The sequence below is a fragment of the Pocillopora verrucosa genome, chromosome 14, assembly GCF_036669915.1.
Source record: "Pocillopora verrucosa isolate sample1 chromosome 14, ASM3666991v2, whole genome shotgun sequence".
Lineage (NCBI taxonomy): Eukaryota > Metazoa > Cnidaria > Anthozoa > Scleractinia > Pocilloporidae > Pocillopora > Pocillopora verrucosa.
Genome location: NC_089325.1, coordinates 20,919,142 through 20,939,364, shown reverse-complemented (window position 1 = coordinate 20,939,364; position 20,223 = coordinate 20,919,142). Strand labels below are relative to the sequence as shown.

General features: G+C 37.6%; 3 protein-coding genes across 4 annotated transcripts; 1 reads left to right on the top strand and 2 right to left on the bottom strand.

Moving 5' to 3' along the window:
• Positions 1-3,803: 3,803 nt before the first annotated feature.
• LOC131775716 (melanopsin-B-like) lies at positions 3,804-4,784 on the bottom strand. The gene has a single exon (XM_059091844.2). It carries the CDS (start codon positions 4,782-4,784, stop codon positions 3,804-3,806), a length of 981 nt encoding a protein of 326 aa, XP_058947827.2.
• A 2,982-nt stretch (positions 4,785-7,766) lies between these two features.
• Positions 7,767-8,816, top strand: LOC131775707 (carbohydrate sulfotransferase 11-like). Its single transcript, XM_059091836.2, has 2 exons — positions 7,767-7,791; positions 7,907-8,816. The coding sequence occupies exons 1-2, from the start codon at positions 7,771-7,773 to the stop codon at positions 8,768-8,770; spliced, it is 885 nt and encodes a 294-aa protein (XP_058947819.2). The 5' UTR covers positions 7,767-7,770; the 3' UTR covers positions 8,771-8,816.
• A 3,208-nt stretch (positions 8,817-12,024) lies between these two features.
• LOC131775688 (nucleoside diphosphate-linked moiety X motif 17-like) lies at positions 12,025-18,688 on the bottom strand. Of its 2 annotated transcripts, none has more exons than XM_059091810.2 (7): positions 18,453-18,688; positions 17,860-17,967; positions 15,860-16,043; positions 15,265-15,290; positions 14,139-14,231; positions 13,422-13,645; positions 12,025-13,159 (listed from the first exon to the last, which is right to left on the bottom strand). In XM_059091810.2, the coding sequence occupies exons 1-7, from the start codon at positions 18,519-18,521 to the stop codon at positions 12,976-12,978; spliced, it is 888 nt and encodes a 295-aa protein (XP_058947793.2). In that variant the 5' UTR covers positions 18,522-18,688; the 3' UTR covers positions 12,025-12,975. The 2 variants fall into 2 exon arrangements, with proteins under 2 accessions (XP_058947793.2, XP_058947794.2); XM_059091811.2 differs by having other exon boundaries at positions 13,024-13,159; positions 13,364-13,645.
• Positions 18,689-20,223: the final 1,535 nt, after the last annotated feature.

Genomic DNA, 20,223 nt, shown 5'->3' with positions numbered 1-20,223 from the left:
ACATCAAACTGGGTAAAAGGGTCAGATTCACCAATTAAGTTCGAGGATCCGCTGTATATGACCTCAGGATGTTGGTTGATGGCTGTGATCACGTGACGCGTCTGTAGAAGCCCCCTCCGCTACAATGGTCGACATGCAAACTTTTACCTCGAGAAACGTTCGCAAAGGGGAAGTTTTCTGTACAACTCCTAGCACTGAGCTCTCAGTACGTATTGTATGTGGTTATGGTGTGATGATTAGAGCTAAACAAAAGCGTAACGCGATCGCCAGTTTTGATGCTCAATCAACATGATCAACTCGTTTTACGCCTGCGCGGCTTGTCTAATTGGAATAAAGTCAAACCTACTCGTTCTTCTTCTTATGATTTGCTTCACTTAATTACTTTTCTGAGAAAATTTAACAGTTATTCACCAAAATGCAGGTGAATGGTGGCGAATATTTACCGAGCCGCAAAGCGGCGAGTTACAAATCTATCATTTTCACCGACAGAGGTGAATAATTGTTCTAGTATATACCAAATAGATACCAAAAAAATAAGTTAATTTTTTCCAATGTATCAAAAAATGGTCGGAAATTAAACTCTTGACGCGCGATTTTGTCTCACCGGCTGCAATTAGGCGAATAGTACTTGAATTTAGCCTGCGTAAAAAGCACTACTCACTTGTGTTGTACATAGAGAATAATGCGTGGGCGCGCGTAAATATGGAATTTCTCTTCGAATGTTCAACTCGATAGCTAATGAGTGAGTGCAGCGAACGAATGAGGTGTCTAGTTGAACACCAGAAGAGAAATTCCATATCTACAAGCAACGATGTATATTTTGTTTATCATATTAACACAATAGCCCCTTACTGACAAGAAAAGTCGACTTTATTAACGGATGAAAATAAAAGGATCGACAATCTCCGAATGTATATTGTAAAGTGCGTTGGCACTATGGCTGAAGATAAAAAAATGTCTTGAATCATTAAAAAAACAAACAGTGCGCGTATCTTTCAATGTACAAAATTCACAGTTATTGACTTTGTCCATACCGACAGAAGAAATTTTTCAGGTACGCGGCAAAAATCGGCAGATCTACCAGCAGTCGATTTTCGTTCCCAACAACCTTCTAAGGAAATTTGAACGTCACTGCCTATAAGCTTTATGGATTTTTCAGTGTTTTAGCGACCATAATCCGAGAAAATTCCGACAAATGGATTGAGAATGGTAAAGGTTTTGCCGTTCATTCATCAACTTGACTGACTGGCGCGAAAGGCAAGTGATATGTCATTGGCGATATCAAACACGCGTGAAAATATATCGTACTTTTCATATGGGTTATTACGGCTTTTCTCAGGGCTGGAAATCCTTTCATACTACCGTAGTTTATATAATAAATAAAGGATATTACATGGCTGCTTGGGGATACGAATTTTATCTTCTCGTGCTGAAAGTATCTCTCACGAGTGAGCGAAACGAACGAGTGAGAGATACTTTCAGCACGCGAAGATAAAATTCGTATCCCCAAGCAGCCATGTAATGTTCTATTTACTTTATTTATACTAATGAAATTTCAAGAGAACCGGCCGTGTGCCTGAGCGGGAAACTCTCTTGTAATTGGCTAATCATGTTAATAACCATGGTGACACCAATATCCTTACACGTGAAGGATAAAAATAGTATCTTCACTGCGCGCGATGAAGATATGATTTTTTTAGTAAAAGAAAAAATCCTGGTATTTATTACAGTATCTATATAATAAATATAAAATAATACATGAGCGCGCTGTGGCAGCCCAGTCATAAAACGCCTTTGTTTTTTTGTCGCCTTTTTTTTCCTCCACCACAAAATGGACAAATTGCGCAATAGTACCCAGTGGTCATTGGGCCCTCAACACCATGACGACTAACTGTGATCCAATGAGGGGTATAGGTGAAGGTGTTCATATGCTGATCACGTGCGTTATCTTAATGATGATTAACGTTGTCATGCACGGACAGGGCCGGGCCACATGACGAACCACGAGATTTTTGCTTTTGTCAGTCATTTCGTATTTGTTCTGGGGTTGTTGTTTCAGCGATGGAGGTTCTACGTTTTTGGTTTACAATTACCTGGAGCTTTATGGTGCAAACGCTGAAAATACTTACAGAGGCATACACAAGTCGTATTGTTCGCGGCCAATCCACACTAAAAGATGTTATTGAACGGTATTTTTGGAACGGATTGAGTCGCAAACGCTTGAAAGCCATGAAAGCCTTGTATGCCCTATATGCCTTGTATGCCAAGTATGCCAATGTCTTAGTTAAAAAACGTACACTTGTTGAAAAAAAGCAAAATCTGAAATCTGAAACCAAACTGCATATACTATTTGCAATCTATTGAACAACACTACTACCATGAGACTGAAGAACAAAACTCTTATGGTGCAAACAGCTTGTGAAGCAAGAAGCCATAATGGATTCACTTGATGCCAAGGAACGTAGTTACGAGTACAGTACGAATGGTATTAATTTCACGATCAGAAAAGTGAATCTTATGTTTGTTTTCACTGTAGTTGTATGGAAATTCTTTTTTAATAAATACATGATCCAAAATCCTGTGTTTTTTTTGTGTATAATGACAATCTTTTTTGAAAAAAGGTGTCTGCCCTAAGCCAGACTTGAGCTCACTATTTCAGTTTACTAGTCCGACACCTGCAGTATCATTACGCTTAATCCCAAGGATCCAGTACCATCCAGGTATCCCAGTTACCTTGCTCACAGGGTCTAGTTTATCATATAAACACAATAGCCCTTTACTGAGAAGAAAAGCCGACTTCATTAATGTGAATCGATAATCCCCGAATAACAATCGCCGAGTGCGTTGGCGCTAACTCTTAAGATGGAAAAATGCGTTGAATCATGATTACAAAAGCAACAATTGTCGTAATTTTCAATTTACAAAATTCTCATTTATTGACTTTGTCCTTACCAACAGAAGAAGTCTTTCGGGTAAACGGCCAAAATCGGCCTGTGACAAATCTTCCAGTTGTCGATTTTCATTCTCAGCCGAGAGAAATGCTGACATCAAAGCCACGCAACTTTCGGTTTTTCTTTTAGTATATTGGTTTTCTTCCCCTTCTAGGAAAGTTTGAACCTCACTATCTGTCAGCGATACGGATTTTTTAGTGTTTTAGCCGCCATAATTCAAGAAAGCTCCAACAAACAACTTGTATTTAGAATCGTGAAGTCTTTGCCGTTCATTCATCAACCTGACCGAGTGGCGCCAAAGGCGAGTGATGTGTCAGCAGCTGATTGGCTGTATCAACACACGTGAGAAAGTACAATATTTTTTCACGTGTGTAGCCACCGCTTTTCTAAGAGCCGGAAATCCATGTATAACACCGCAGTTTATGTGATAAACACTAATTTCAGATATTTCCTTTTGTGGGGAAAAAGATCTCACTCATTTTTTAATTCTCATTTTTTTTGAGGAACAACTTTTATTTGCTGATAAAGTTCATACATTGCATCGCACAAAGTGCGCTCATGGAAAGAAGATGAAGTGGACAATAAAACAGAGGTCGTTTGTGGCTTAATTATCGACACAAACTGTTACCCAGGAACATAATAAATAAGGACGAACACGTTCTCTTTAGTCCTTTTTTTCAGACCTCATTACGATGTTTTCAATTTTTCGTTTATACAACTCCATGCATTTAATTACCATTTAATTCATGCTTGCTGGCACGGTTGACACTCACAGGGGTCAGCAAAATAGAGAACCAAGAAATTGACTGTACGTATTCAAATATCTAGAAAAGAAAGAGTTTAATTTTATCTTTAGAGAGCCAAGGTCTGCGATACCGGGGGTAATACCACTGACCATGGTTTAACACTCCGATTCCTCCTAATCAGAGGAACCAGATGAATAAAACGTCGGCGGAATTTACTGTGCAAAATTCCGTAAAGCATTGGATTAAGGAAGAACGATATTTTGGCAAACACACTACAGGCACTCGTAGCTATGGGGTTAATTTTTTGACCAATAGCCAAAAGAAATGCAACCGTGGCGTAAGGCAACCATGGGATCAAAAATGCGGCTACGATGGCGAGAAAGTACATGGCAGATTTGCGATGTCTTTTCATGAGAGCTCGAGAAGCAGTTATTGTTATTCCCCCCCTTCGTGAGGTGTTTACAACAATTCGTCTAGATACTCGATGGATCTTGTAGTAGCATGATACGATCACGAATAAGGGCAGAAAGAAGCAGGATACGATAACAACTCCAAAATATGCCCGATCACTAAAAGCAGATGACTCCCACTGAACTGAACATGTCACATTGATCCCCTCTAAACCATATGAGGACCATCCTAACAAGGGTGGCACACTGAACATAAGAGAGTAAATCCACGAACCCACAATTAGCAATAATACGTTTCTCTTGTTGAAATATGAATCCTTTGAAAGAGACTTGGTGATTGTTAAGTACTTTCCCAATGAAATTATCGCCAAGTGAGTGATTGAGACGAGAGCGAGAAGAAAAATCATGAAGGCATGGACCTTGCAGCCAGTTTTACCGAGTGGCCAGTCTCCCTGGAAGTGCCGCGCGATTGCAAGGGGTACAGCCAACGCACATGAGAGGAAATCACACACCGCCATACTTAAAATGAAATAACTTGGGGCTGAAATTTTACGATTGGTATTTTTACCAAAAGTAAAGATCACGATTCCATTCAAGACAATTCCTAGTAAGCACGCGAAACTTTCTGTAAACACGAAAATTGTGCTCCATTTGTCAAGAAGTACCAGCTGGTTCATATTTCTCGCCTTTATTATCACACTGTAGGATTATTACTGTCAGCTACAAGTGCACATTTCTATGAGCTTAGCGTTTGAACAATGTACCTGAAATCATCTTCTATCAACTTTAGGGGATTAGAAATTAGATTTTTCTCACCATAGCAAGTAGAGGCACAAATGATATCCCCCTCAGAATTTAAAGAGAGATATCACTAGCTCTGACTTTACAGACGGCATAAGAGAAACGGCTTTATCCCTGTCCAATAATCTGGTTGTATTTCACCTGTTTCTTATTAGCTCCGCCGGCAACGAATTCATTCAGTTTTCTTAATTGTTGTCTTGTCTGGTATCAATGGGCTAAAGGAATATTGCACGAGATATTTTAAGATCTTGGGAAAAAAAATATTTAATCATATTGTGCTCAGTTGAACTCTGGACTCAGTAGTACTAACTGTGACAATGCTGTTATAATTATGCTGAGAAATCAGAATAGACAAAAGTGAGAACAGTCTCATATCGATCAAGCGTGGGTGTGTTTATATATCAGTGTTAATTCTTTCGTGCCATAATTTTTTTAAGCATAATAGGGGAGCCGGAAGAACCCCGAGCGATTGAACCTATTGCCTCTTGAAGCGATATATATATATTTTTTGTTCAACTGCACTTAGTAGGGTACAAAAAACGCGCGAATAGAGTATAAAGATCCTACGATATGGTTATTTGGACAGTTGGTTATTTTGTACTGTAAAAAAACCTGTTTAACTAGTCGGTTGCACACGCTACGCTTCTCTATCCTCTTTGCTTTTCCCGCCTTATGAGAAATGAGCAGAAAGACTTACGGGCTCGTCAAAATACGGCACAACTCTTAAAAATACTCAGCGATACTACACATCAAAACGTCTAATAAGATATATATATTCAATGTTTGTATTTCCAGCTTTTGTCTGTCTGGAGATTATCTTACCTTTTGCATAGGATAATTTTAAAAAGTTTTTCGCGGCTTTCAGTTTGCCAGTCTAAACGAAAAATTGCTCCCCCAAGGCAAGAGAAAACCACGGAAACGAAAATGGTAAAGCATCTTTAACGATCCTTTAAGTTTGATATATCACGCTTTTCTGAGCTTAACATTGAATAAATGTGATATTAAAAACAAAGCGGAGGACTATCAAATCAGTATTAGGATATATTCTGGACCTGATTATCATACTTTACAATTTGCCGCTGGTTTTCCGGAGGAAGATTCGAGATCAACGGTTCGAAAACGCATGCGCGCTTAATTAAACCATCAATGGGAAACCAGAAGTGTTTCCGCTATCGGATTTCTTAAGACATGCCGCAAGTCCTTAAATAAGCGCCTTCCAACAAAATAAACACCCCGCAAAATCACTAATCTCACGGCCTTTTTCCCTTCATTCTTATTAGTGACTACAGGGGATTTATTTTTCTTCTGTATTTGAATATTCTTTTACAATTTTTTGAGAAAAGTCCCCGTTTTTATTCCTTGAAGCTGACAAAAAAGTTGCAAAAAGGAAAACTAGATGGGTGTTCGCTAACAGGCAATTTTTTTAGTCCAATTTAGAGAGTGAAATTATCCACAAATTTGTTTGCTCTCTGACAGTCCGTATTCTGTAACCTGGGCACAAATTAAACAATGATCCACACTCAAATTAACATTTCTCAGTTCTTCCCGGTTATGTAAGTAGATGTTTGATCCAAGAGTCCGGTAATAGCCAATAATCTAAAAACAGAATGCCATATAAGCTATCAGTTCGAATGTTATAAGACATTTGATTTCTCGAGATAATTTTCTTGACGTAATCTTCTCCCCAAAAAGTAGCCAAACGTGTTACCGGTTGCCCACAATAATGATGTCAGTTTTCCGTGATAAATAAACCTAAGGAGTTCTTTAGTAAAAAAAATATCCTGAATATCAATGCTTACAATGCTGTGTACTTAACAATTTTGCGATACTACACTGCACAGGGATCGCTTTATACACTGCAACTAGTCATACGACAATGAAAAACTAAAATGAAAAAAAAAATGGAATTGAGAACTTGTGGCCGTTGTTAGAGGGCTATAGTAGATTAACTTGATAGCGTGGGATTAGCTCGTTCATCATTTTTGTCGTATGTAAGTTTTGTGGAAATGTAATATCGTGATGCCTGTCTACGTTGGCCCAATGCAATCAACTCCACTTACGTCACAGTAAAAGGAATTTCAAAGCTGTCCGCATAAATCTCACATAACTCTAAATATTCAAAATTAGTTAGACGCATCCGAAAAATCTTGCACCAATACATAATTCATCAGGGTTGGAAGTCACAACACTCTTTTGCGACTGAAATGAAAAAAGGCAAAAAAGAGAAAAACTAGACGTTATGGAAATTAAAAACCAAATTAAGTGATGTTAAATAATTTAACTGTGGTCTTCGAACTTATAAAGTTGTAGCTCGTTTATTTTGCGTTTTGGAATATTAAGTTTGAATTAATGCAAGCGGGTTTCAATGTCAAACCAGAAAGCGACGTTAGCTTTCACTCCTATTTTTTGCATTATGTTCATGATTATTCGCAAGTTGCGAACACTATCAACGATTGCGTTCTGTGTTTTTACCATATATGCGATGATCAACATGATAATATTTTTCGAAACTGAGGAGTCCGCCAAAAGAGGTACTGCAAGTGGTTACTATGTTTAATGTTTGTAATCGAGGAAGATTTCTGTTTACTGAAAGTTAGTTTCTTACTTTTCTTAAAAGGAAAGGAAAAACTTATTGCTGACTTATTTCCTTCTATGTTTAAAGTCCTCAAAATTTTATAAACAGCAATCACGAAGTTTATTCATTTATCAATTATAAGTGTTTCTTCATATCATCTCAGATTCCCTATTGAAATATCTAATTTTTCCTGAAATTTTCAATGATAGATTATATTTCAACTGTTTTCCTTAATTTTTCAATATATTTCAGTTCTTCGCTTCCACGAGGCCTTAGATAGAAATTGGATGGCAGATGGAGAAAAAAAGGTGACTTCTTAATTATTTTGTGTTGGGATGAAAATAAGAAAATTGTTCTCTTTATTTCTCGCTTCTTTTGATATGATATGATTAATTGATATTTTCTTTTTGACATTCTCTTCAGGAAGACATATTGCATTCAGGGATTGAAGAGAGGCAACGTGACTTAAGACGGCTTCTGATCAATTATTGTCGGGCAAATAAACACAAACGTGGTTTGCCAAGCTTGTATCGCTTTCAAGTGATCGAGTCTCCTCCCATCGTCTTCTGCATGGTCCCTAGAATAGCAAGTCGTCAATGGAGGGCCACATTTAAGCAACTGAGACAACAAACAGGGCAGATGTTGTCAAATCTTGATCAATACGTCTTCACAGATGTTTGGAATTATCTCCATAAATCATACAAGATCATGTTCGTCCGAGAACCTTTTGATTGGTTATTGTCAGCTTACAAGGACAAGTTTGCATCTACGAGAACAGTGGATCGATACATGCTGGAGACGTATGGCAGAAAAATCATCAAAAAGTTCCGTCCGAATGCCACCAAAAGAGCTCTGGAAGTGGGCGATGACGTTACATTTCCGGAATTTATAGAATATATTTTAAAGGAAGGCATACATGAGCAACTCAACTGGCACTGGAATACTTACGATGACCAGTGTAGGCCCTGCAGCGTGGACTTCAACTTCATCGGTCGCTTTGAGTCCCTTGCCCGAGACGCACGATATGCGTTGAAGAAAGCTGGAGTTTTAAATTTCACACAATTTCCAACAAACAGTAATTATCCTAAGAGGAGAGACGAACTGATAAAGCATTATTCTCAGGTCCCGCCCGAGTGGATTATGGAGTTGGGTCGTGTTTACCGAAGCAGTTTCGAAATGTTTGGGTATCCGTTTCCAGGTCCTCTCAAGGTCCTTTTAAAAAACGACACTGGTCAAACGGGAAATTCAATTCACTCTGGAATTGCAGGTCAGACTGGTAATCCTTAAGGAGTCGTTTACCCTATTTTCTGAACCAGCCTTTACATTTCACTAACAAGAGTTCTGGATAAGAAGTACATGTAGCTATACTGAAAGTGTGATTGAGTCGATGAAACAGCCTTTGAAAAATCGTTCCTGCTACAAACTAAGCCAAGATTTATATTTCTGCGCATAAAAGGTCGTTTACAATAAAACGACAAAAATGAGACTGTAATGAAGAGGGAGTCAAGTTCCTCAAAGCACGATAAGCAATCGTTCAGATCTAACTGCTTATAAAAACGAAGATTTCAATGCCTGTGCATTCAGCCTGGGCTAGAGTTCATAGAGTTTCGTCAACCATCCTACTCGGAACATTAGTGGTGGATTTAATTATGAAAATGAGTCATTTTTAGTCATCTTCATGGTTGTTTGGTATATTTTAAAATCTTCATCATCGATTCTAAAGAATAGGTGGGGCGTTCGAGCCCCCTTAATTGAGCTCATCAAAAAAAAAAAAACAAAAGTAAGCGACGGAACGATAATAACAGTACATCAATTGTTACTTGTAGATATGGAATTTTCCTTCTTATGTTCAACTCGAAGAGAAATTCCATATCTACGCTTGATCGTATATTAATCCTTATATATCGGTATGATAAGTACAATACAAGTAATAATAATGGCACAGAGTCACTTTGGGACTGCTTCACAAGCAGTGCTTCACAAGGCAATGAGATTTTAACCAAGATTGTAACCAAAACAGCACAGTACACTGAATAACCAATGTAATAAAGAGACAGGAGCTTAGAGTTTCTATAGCAACGTGTAAGTATTAGTACGAGCATGTTTCTTTTATCGTTAAGAAACCAAATCTTCCCCCAAACATAGTCTTCCCTAAGCCTCAAAGCATTTCATTCGACTACGTTTGGCCTAACTATTTACAAGAAATTATTAACATTTTCTTGATCACTACTTAAGAGTCAGCTTCCCGGTGGTAGTTCACAACGCAAAGGTATTTTTTAATCAACCACAAGAAAGCATCGTGTCTTTTCAAAGCAGCTTAACGGTTCACTCGTAACTCTCTAAGGGAGGAAAAAGTTCGACGGTCAAAATGTCACGTTCGTAAATTGCGACGGCTGGATTTAAATTTCTGTCGAGACCATGATCACTGGAGAGAAAGCGAAAGTTGCGCTTTGAACTTCAGTGTTTACCCAATATTGAAAAGTACATAAATCTCAGTCACTTACAACTCTTACTGATAACTTCACATCGAGCTTGGAATCCTCTATAGCTGGTGAGGGAGTCTGATCTAAACTGCGGCATCCACAGAGAGCAATCACTGAATGTAATAGCTGAAGCAGAGTTTCTACAATAGGTTTCCTTCTGTAAACTTATCGACGAGGAACCATCTCAAACCCACCCTCGAGTTTAAAGGTGTCGAAGGACAGTCTGATTCTTTTCCTTGGATGATGCAGTAATCTTCTAAGTGCATATCATGTTAAAAGGATAGTTGGTTAAATGGTCTGGACTTCTGAATATCCCTGCGGAGGAACTGCTCAGCTCTAAATTGTTCGAGAGCGCAGTTGCCCTGACAAACGAACTGGAGAAACGAATAGGCCGTAAGGTTAGTAGGTGCTACAAAACAGCGTGAGTTGTTTGAGTACTTGAAAGTAAAGTTGAGGAACGTGAGCTTATTTGTAAAGACGTTTGTTAGATTAGACCGACCGGCATGTGAATTTAAGTAAAGAATTATATTTCGTTAATCACGACCAAGAACGTGCTGGTGGAATATCGAGCTAAAAAACAACCATCTACCAAACTCGATTTTAAAAGACTACGAGTTCTCTTATCAATTAGTTACCCAGGGTTACAGCTCTATACTTAGCTTGGAACTTCCTCGTTGAAGGAGAATAGTCCGAGTCACCAACAAACTCGACAAAAAGGTACTTGTAACTGGAGATAATCACCTTCTTCCACCAAACCTGCCAATCAAATTCGCCGTCGCGAACCTCCACGTAGTCATCTGTATGAGTAGTTTTTACTGCCGATGAAACGATTGTAGGAATAGTAACTCGAAAATGATCTTTTGTAATCTACGCATACCAGGAGTAGACCAGAGGAGAATAACGTTTGTTAAGAATCTATAATTAAAAGAAAAATCTCATTAAAACAACTACCTATTTCTGGATTTTTCAAACTATGGGCAACTTAAACGCGATTGATCTCGAGAGGCAAATATCCCCTAACGAGGACTGAAGAAATCACAAGGAAAAGACATCTTGTAGTAATACTTACGACGAATTGCGAATATCGAGTGGCAAAGGAAAAGTAAAAGAGGTAACTGATTAGTCTAATTTCTGTTCAGCTCAACGACCTCCATCACATTTACCCTTTACTAATCTGCATTGATAAAAAGATGGTTGATAAAAATTTAGTGGTTTCGGCGATTTTTTGCGAAATGTTGCAGTTTCTAACAGACTCAGATGCTCCTTCAAGATTTTAGGAAATGCATCACAGGCAGTGCGAAGAATCGATATCGTGACCATTTTGCTGATATATTGATACTTGCATGCGTAAAAAGATACACATCACACCATTTGTTTAACTCCTCAGGTGTAACAGTCAATTGGGAAGTCTGACTGGCTTCCCAATGAGTGTCGTCTTCGACAAGGTAGTTGTCGTTTTGATCCGGTAAGACAGGTTTTCAATAAAAACTAGTTACCGGCGTTTTATGGGCTCTCGTGCCTCCTTCTATCACCGTCAGTTTAATCCTTTACAGCCTAACATCAGTATGCATATTTCCCTTTCTGTTCTCTATACGTTTCCTTGAGTGCTGACAAGAGAATTTGTATAACAATCAAGAGCTTCTTTAGTTGGAGATCATTTTCTTTATTCTCGTGACCTTTATGTGTGATTAAGGGGTGATAATGTAAGGAGAAATTATATACTTGTTACTCTTAGGAGTCAAAAGGGTTAACCTGCGAGTAAGCTCTCGTGTTTTGGTTTCGTGGGCATTGCTGCCTTTTACACCATCTACAGACGCTCATGAAAAAAGTTATGTTGAACTCCCCGGGATAGCTCTTGTCTTATCTTTCAGCCCTGGTTTTAAAGATGTCAGTCTCTGTCGCCTGGATCGTGTTACACCACACGAACACCTCTAATTATTCATTTAAAAGATGAAATAATAAGAAATCAAATAACAAACAAACGGATAAAAAAAGAAGAAAAACAAAAAAAGGTAATCAAAAAATGACAAAGACAAAAGTAAAAAAGGAACAAACCAATGATAAGTAAACGTAGTTTACTGGGGCGAGTTAAATATGGAGCAACGCCATCGTTATTAATACACAGTAAATTTGCACACGTGTAATTCAAATTGTTAAACATTTTTTCAACCTAAAAACCTTAATTCTACTTGATTTAAATGAATTGAACAAATCAAATTTGTTTCCCACACAGCTCATTCCTCACCCTCTGAGTGCCCTCCCACACAAATTCTTTACTGTACAAAAATTTAATCTAATTATAAAAAAGCCTGTGCGCTTCGAAGAATTTTTTTAACTCCTAAACTGATTTATAAAATTATTCAATGACTTCTAATTGTTCCTACCAATTGCGTAGCTCCATCTGTAGACAGTTGTTTCGAGAGAGGTTATCGGGAAAAGAGTGCACGCGACAATCTCGAGAGGTAACCTGGATATCTGGTGATATTATTATATTCATATATAACCACTATGCCTTTTCCTTACAGTGACGTTTTCTCCTAAAATTCTGAGGTCAAGTAACCGTGACCTAAAACCTACCTACAACGCCTTTCAGGGTTGTCGTGTGCACCTTTACGCTCTTACACAACCCATAATTCCTCTGTTCACGCTCGAAATTCTCTCCGGAGGTCAATTCACATTATCAACTCGGTTGATAAAAAAAATTCTTGTGATACCCTCACCGACGCACATACACCCCAAATCTTATCATCATCATCATCATCGTCGTGATCAACGTTATTATTATTGTAATCGTATTATCGTAATCGTTTAACTGATAAAATATAATTCGAGTATATATATCAAAATCACGTTCGTAGAACTTATCAAAAAATGGTAAAAAAATATTTAACAAAAAAATAATATAAACTCGACTTAATGCGCAAGAAAACGCTAGCACACAAGTTATAAATACCATTATTTTAATTATGTTTATCGTTATCATCTTGACGAATTCAACACTCTTATTAATTACCACGCCCCTCCAGAAGGAAGGTCTTTTTTAACCAATTGTTCTAAAGCGAACTTCGTCCCTGTGGAGAGTCGCTCCTGGTTCAACTCCTGTCCATCTTCAGACGTGCGAGGCATGGTAGACATCAGGATTGAAAGAGGAAGATTTTTCTCAACTTTCTGGCCATTTTCAAGCACAGTGGCTCTGTCAAGTTGGAGATAGAAACATTTTATGAGATTTTCACGCACACCGTAGAATTTTTACTCAATAACTCATTGATTCATTAATTTGCTCCGCGCCTGTTCCCGAAGCTGCATCTGACAAACATCTCTGCAAAAGTTTCTGCACAACAACACACGCGTCTACAGTACGTGTTGCAGCTCTGATAAACAAGACCTGCTTGCTTACTAGTTGTAAACCGAGAGGCCATACTTGAGTACTATAGGATCCATTTCACGCAACTAACTTAATATATCTTTGTGGTACTGGTCTTGACTGGCCAAAGTCATCACTTTGCACCACTTCTACAATAGTAGCATGGTCTACCCAGGCCGAAGCATCGAGCTCGTCTTTATCCAAGATAAGCTTCTTCTGTAAAGTTTGTCGGTCTTCCTTAGCCTTGGCCTGGTAGTACACTACGATATGGTGCCTCACAGGCAGACCAATCGACAGAACGGGAGGAAACACAGACTGCAAATTCACACAAAGAAAATTTACACGGTTGAGTATTCCGTCTGCCTACTGGCCTTTTGCTGCCACGGCTCATCCAAGTTTCATTAGCATCAGTGACTACCAATATCCAGGAAACCACCCTCCCCACCCTTTCCTCCCACCACCCTCTCCTCATAACCTTTTCAAGTGAGAATTCTTTTCACCCTTGTTGCTGTAGGAGTTTGTTTATCATGATAACGTGTGCATAGTTACACTTCAAAAGTGAGGTTTGGTGGTAAATAAGCCATGCGAGTCTGACATAGACATGCATAGAGGCAATTATGTGATAATCTTCAGTTCAAATATCTCCATTCTATGGCCATACGATAATTCAGTACTAGGTATACCACTTTGGGCATCTTGAAATACTTGCTTAGGCACAGATTAAGCCGCATTTTAAAATAAAAGCTCACTGTACAATAAGGACTGTACATCATGCAACTAGTATGAAGATAAAATGTATATACAATACCTCCCACAGACCAAGTGTTGAGATTTCGAGGCTTTCCTCAGAAAAAGTCAATCCAGTTTCCTCCGAGAGTTCTCTTAGTAAAGCTTGTTTAAGCTGTGAAAATGAATAAACTGATAAAAAAAATAATGATCTGAACACAGAAGTTAATTGGCCATTGATTGTGTACAGCAGGGTGACCATCACGGGGAAGGTCATGAGAATGAACTGTTGCCCACTGTAGCAATAGATCACATTTAACAATCTTAACAACTCAAGAGTCTATGATGTGAGAATAACTTCCCAACAGAATGTCAAGATGCCAGAGTATTCATGAGCAACAATCTTTTAAGAGCTACACTCACCCAGACAATCACACAATGTGGGCAGTTAATTATTACAAGATTTAATTACATTTACAGGTATTAATTCAAATTAGGAAATTGCTTGACTATTCACATGTAACAAATTTTGTACATATTACATATTAAACCTCATTGTATCAGATGCAATAAATTATGTATACAGTGTCTAACTTATTCAAGAAAATTATCCACATTCTGAAACCATACATGATACTCTTTAAGTGTGTGTGCATGAGTAAAATATTCAGATCAAAATCCCAGCCTACATAATTCCCAAACAGAAATTGCTTCATAATATGGCCTCCCATCTTAGAGCATTTCTGTTCCTCTTTTTTTTGTTTTTCTTTATTCTTTGTCTGTCTGTCTGTGTTCAACCATCTAATCATGTCTGTCTCTCTGTCTTACCATCTAATCATTTGTCTGTCTGTCTGTCTGTCTGACCATCTAATCATTTGCCTGTCTGTTTTACCATCTAATATTTGTCTGTCTGTCCTTCTGTCTGACCATCCAATCATTTGTCTGTCTGTCTGATCATCTAATCATTTGTCTGTCTGTCAAACCATCTAATCATTTGTCTTTCTGTTTGACCATCTGATCATTTATCCATCTTTCTGACCATCTAACCATTTGTCTGTCTGTTTGTCTGACCATGTAATCAGTTGTCTGTCTGTCTGTCTGTCCATTCATCTGTCTGCCTGTGTCTTTTTGTGTTGTTCACTGTGTTTGCTTCTTTTTTTTGTTTCCTTTATTTTTTTATTACTCAACCTCAATTAAAGTAAACTTACAGTCTCTCCTGGCTCCATATGACCTCCTGCATTGAAAAAACAAAAACAAAAAAAAAGATAGTATAAACATAATTTATCTATCAATCATGCAAAATGCTTGCAACATCAGGCCTACAACACTTACAATATTCTGTATATACAATACAACAATATTCCCCTTGTTAATGGCTTCCTTTTCTCTTATCGCCTTTCTGTTCAAAAATGTATTGACACTGTAACAAGAAATTGCTCCATGGCCACTCCTGAGGGTGAGAGTGTAAGGGTCCACTCTTTCTTCATTAGCACAATACACGCTCTGAATTCAGTCAGCATCATCTCCAAGCAAGATTCTACAGGTGAACTCTACATAAAACTTAATGTTCTGTGCTTCATATTTCATCCCTGGCATTTTGGATCTTTACATTACTTAGATTATTATTTCTGTTCTAAGCTGAACTAAAGTAAGTGCAAGTTCTATCACAGGTCAGTGAGAAAGCAATCTCTTAAGAGTTATACAGTTGTACTAATGCAAAATACACTGTATCATCTGATCGAGTTAGAAAGCATTCTCTTTAATGCAGTCTTGCCTTAATGTAAAATATATTTGTTCATTTACCTGGGGGAACCCACACACATGGAAAGGTGCGCATGTGTTGTGCACGTCTTGTCAGCAACACATAACCATCTGATGACTGAAGCAAAACAGCAACTGCTGGTTTCACTCCTTGACTCAGGATATTTTCTGGAATGTTAGCAATGTTTGAGGCTGTCAAAAAACGGCAAGGGCATCCAGGAGGATGCTAGAGGGAAATTTGAACAGAAATATCATGTATATAATTGTTTACTCTATAAGTACAATAATAATCCTTTTAGTTAGTGCTCCAGTCTTTATCCATGGTTTCATAACTCAGTTGGCCAAATAAGTATCTGGGAGGCAAGTGTTCAAATCCTGCCTTCAAAGCCTGAATTTTTTCAAGCTTCTTGTATGAAATAACCAAAATTGGAGCTCACCTTCAAGGATTACCTCTTGACTAAATCCTTTTAGTATTAATTTCATAGAAAAATGAATGTTTTGATACACTATAGTTCAGTATTTCTTATTCTCTTTGTTTGATACTTTTTCAATACATCTTACTAACTGAGTTTGAGGTCAGTATTGTAAGTTATGGACCATTAGCTTTTTAAGCTTGGAATTTGACATGGCCCAACAGTGTAGCAAGAAAATGTAGTTACATAAAGGGAGAAGATTTTATTTCAAGCAAACTTTCAGATTTAAAGAACCACACAGTAAAATACAAGCCACCTAAAATTAATAAAGCATAGCACACATACTAGCTGAAAGGTGTAATAATGCTTGTTAAAACATTTGTTTAATCAGCTTACATCACTCCACAAGCTTCACTCACTGGATTTGTTCTCAGTTGCTGTAAGTTCAAATCCTCAGCTACTTTTTTTAATAGCTAACTAGTCTACCTCTGGCCAGTTGGCAATTTTCAAACACTCTGCCTATTTACAATGTCCATTTGTTTGTATTGGCCCTGAATAGGAGTGAATAGTCGATTTATGTTATCCTTATTATTATTATTATTATTATCATTATTATCATTGTTATTATTATTATTATTATTATTATTATTATTAGCAGGCTTTGTGTTGGTAATCAAAATTGATTATATCTATTAATTGCATCTCCTTGTTATTTGTGTATTCCATTATTCTTTATGTTACTGCACCTTGATAAGCTCCGAAACATAAGCAAAAAATTCCAGTTTGGTAATTTTTATTTTAGGCACTGAATACATTGACCACTAATGACTGCTATTGAAGTATAAGCCTTTTATTTGTATCTTATCATACAGATCTCATATGCACGATTTATTTAGTTATGCTCTTTAGAATTTATATTGTAAGTTTCAATCACAGGTACCGGTACTTAAGATTAGAGCAATATTATGTATCCAGCTATTTTACATCTATTTTGTTTTTTCCTGGTCTCTTGCTTGGCTTTGATATCAACTAACACATGTAACAAAAGCCTTTAATTTTGCTTGGGAGGCTAGCTGGTAACCACTACCCAAGTATTTGACATTTCAAAAAACACTTAGTCCAACAAACAGGTAATGAGAATATATACTATATCTCGTTAAACATTTTGGTGAGTAGTACCACTGAGTATTTTTACAAGCTGTTTCATATTTTGCCAAGCCCATAGGGCAAGTCAAAATACCAACAACAAGTACAGATACTCAGCAATACTAAAAACCCAAAACATCTAATAAGTGATTTACTATCCAACTTCTTTATTTCATGTGCATTTCTTATAAGGCTGAAAAATGCCAAGCAGAAAGAGAAGTGCAGTACAAGCAGCCAACCAGTTAAACAGGTTTTTACTGTACAAAGTAATCAACTGTCCAAACATCACCTGATATTTGTGATGGTGAGTAAGATACTTGTACTATACTTAATACAGTTGGATAATCAAACTTATCAGGAGGAAGTTGTTAACTTGATCTAACACCAAATTCTCAAAACTATTTTACAGAGAAATGCATAGCAGCTAGAGAGGGAAAATTAACAATCATATCTTGGGAGTTAAAGGGATAACTGTTATCTCACCATAAGTCTTACTCCTTGATCACTGGGATACAGAAGCAGTCTTTCATCCTTGTACGAAAATTCTGCATTTATCTGGTGACCACTGCATTGCATTGTAGTCAAACAGCACTGATAACAAATGACAAAACATTAACATGAACTCACTTTAAAATTGGCATATGTGTATCTACCTTTTTTTCAAGATTAAGATGATGAATATCAGACATGAGATTCAAGAGTCAGAGGGATTTTACAAATTTGATACATCTAGATGTTGATAACCACCACAAAAAGTTTACCAGATACAGCACACTCTCAATTAAATTTTTTTGGGGGATTTATAGATTCACATGGGATATTCAGAAAATTTGACGATTTTAAGAACTTTAAGAATTTTTAGACGATATTATGTAGAAAAATACAGCAAATAGCCAAAAGGTTTGTCCCCGCACGCTAACTGGGTTTATCCTCTGCTACTGACAATGTTTTAAAAAATAATCTAAAGGGGCAGCTGAAAAATGTATTTCCCCTTTTTTGTCGTTCGCACTCCTTATTAGATCTGGTTTGCTAAGAAAAGCTTACTTACATCGTTGATGTCTAATTAATGTACTTACTTTCTCGAACGAGAGAGGGGTCGCTCCCTCTGAATGGGAAGAACTGGATAGAAACACCCGTCTACTCATTTTGGAGGCCAAAATAATCGACCGCTGCAAGATTAGGACGAAAACCAAACGATTTTAGCTGTTTTTTCAACTTCCATGGACAATTGAATGATACTATCGTGTAGCTTGTGTACAGCCACCCCACTCCCTCTGAGATAAATTCAGGAAGGGACACGCAAAGTACGCGGTTGCTAAGGTACAGCGTTTCAATGCAGTTCCCGTTCAATCTCGAGCCCAGGGTCATCTTGGCTCATGTCAGCGGCATAATCACCAATTAAATAGGTACTTCATGTATGACAATTATTATGTCCCAAAAATATTATGTCCTATACTTTACATACATATAATGTCCTATACTTTACATATAATATCCTACATACACATATAACCATACACAGCTGTACAGCACAATATAGAGCTATAAACAGCTATACAGGGCTATAAACAGCAATACAGAGCTATAAACAGCTAAACATAGCTGTACATAGCTATACAGGGCAATATAAGGCAATACACAGCTATAAAGAGCTATACAGAGCTATATACGGCTATACAGGGCTAGACACAGCTATACAGAGCCATACATAGCTATACAGAGATATACACAGCTATACAGGGCAATACACAGCTATATAGGGCTATACAGAGCTATACAGAGCTAAATACAGCTACACAAGGCTGTACACAGCTATACATGGCTATACCCAGTTATACACGGTTGTACAGGGCTATACACAGCAATACAGAGCTATAAACAGATACACAGAGCTACACATACCTATACAGGGCTATACATAGCTATACACGGCTATACAAAGCTATACAGAGTTGTGTGCAGCTAAAATACACCCCTATATACGACTATACACAGCTATAAAGGGCTATAAAGAGCTATACGCAGCTCAACAGAACTATACACATCTATATAGGACTATACATAGTTATAAAAGGCTATACACCACTATACAGAGCTATACGCAGCTAAACAGAACTATGCATACCTATACCGAGCTACACACAGCGATACAGAGATATACACAGCTATACACGACTATACAAGGCTATACACAGCTAATGAGAACTTTACACAGCTATACAGAGCTATACACAGCTACACAGAGATATGCACAGTTATACATGGCTATACAGGGCTATACACAGCTATAAACAACTAAAAAGAGCTATGCACAGCTATATAGAGATATACACAGTTATACACGGCTATACAGGGCTATGCACAGCTATACAGAGCTATACATAGCTATACATAGCTATACATAGCTATAAAGATATACCAACAGCTATACAGGGCTATACATAGCTATATACGGCTGTACAGGTATAACAATATAATTATTGAAAGTAAAGCCATTTCAATTCAACGCCCGAAGAAATTCAGGTGTTAACCTAGTTAGTTTATTCTTACTCTAGAAGAAACAAATGCCCACGCCCTTAATTTCATTTTTTATGTTCCTAATCCTTCGATTACAAACGTTTGATAGAATAGCAATCGGCATTTAATATTCCTTCTAACCTATTTTACACATCTCTGTATAGCTGTGTATACCTGTGTATACCTCTGTATAGCTCTGTCAAGCTGTGTATGGCTCTGTATAGCCCTGTATAGCCGTGTATAGCTGTGTATAGCCGTGTATAGCTGTGTAAACCCCTGTATAGCTGTGTATAGCCCTGTATAACCCTTTATAGCTCTGTATAGCTGTGC

Bases quoted from the DNA above. Each gene is read 5' to 3' on its own strand.
- LOC131775716 (XM_059091844.2), bottom strand. From the start codon at position 4,784: ATGAACCAGCTGGTACTTCTTGACAAATGGAGCACAATTTTCGTGTTT.
- LOC131775707 (XM_059091836.2), top strand. From the start codon at position 7,771: ATGGCAGATGGAGAAAAAAAG. The intron at 7,792-7,906 runs GTGACTTCTTAA...CATTCTCTTCAG, and splicing joins TGGCAGATGGAGAAAAAAAG to GAAGACATATTGCATTCAGG.
- LOC131775688 (XM_059091810.2), bottom strand. From the start codon at position 18,521: ATGAGTAGACGGGTGTTTCTATCCAGTTCTTCCCATTCAGAGGGAGCG. The intron at 16,044-17,859 runs GTGAGATAACAG...ATTTCCCTCTAG, and splicing joins ATCAAGGAGTAAGACTTATG to CATCCTCCTGGATGCCCTTG. The intron at 15,291-15,859 runs GTAAATGAACAA...TTTTCAATGCAG, and splicing joins ATGTGTGTGGGTTCCCCCAG to GAGGTCATATGGAGCCAGGA.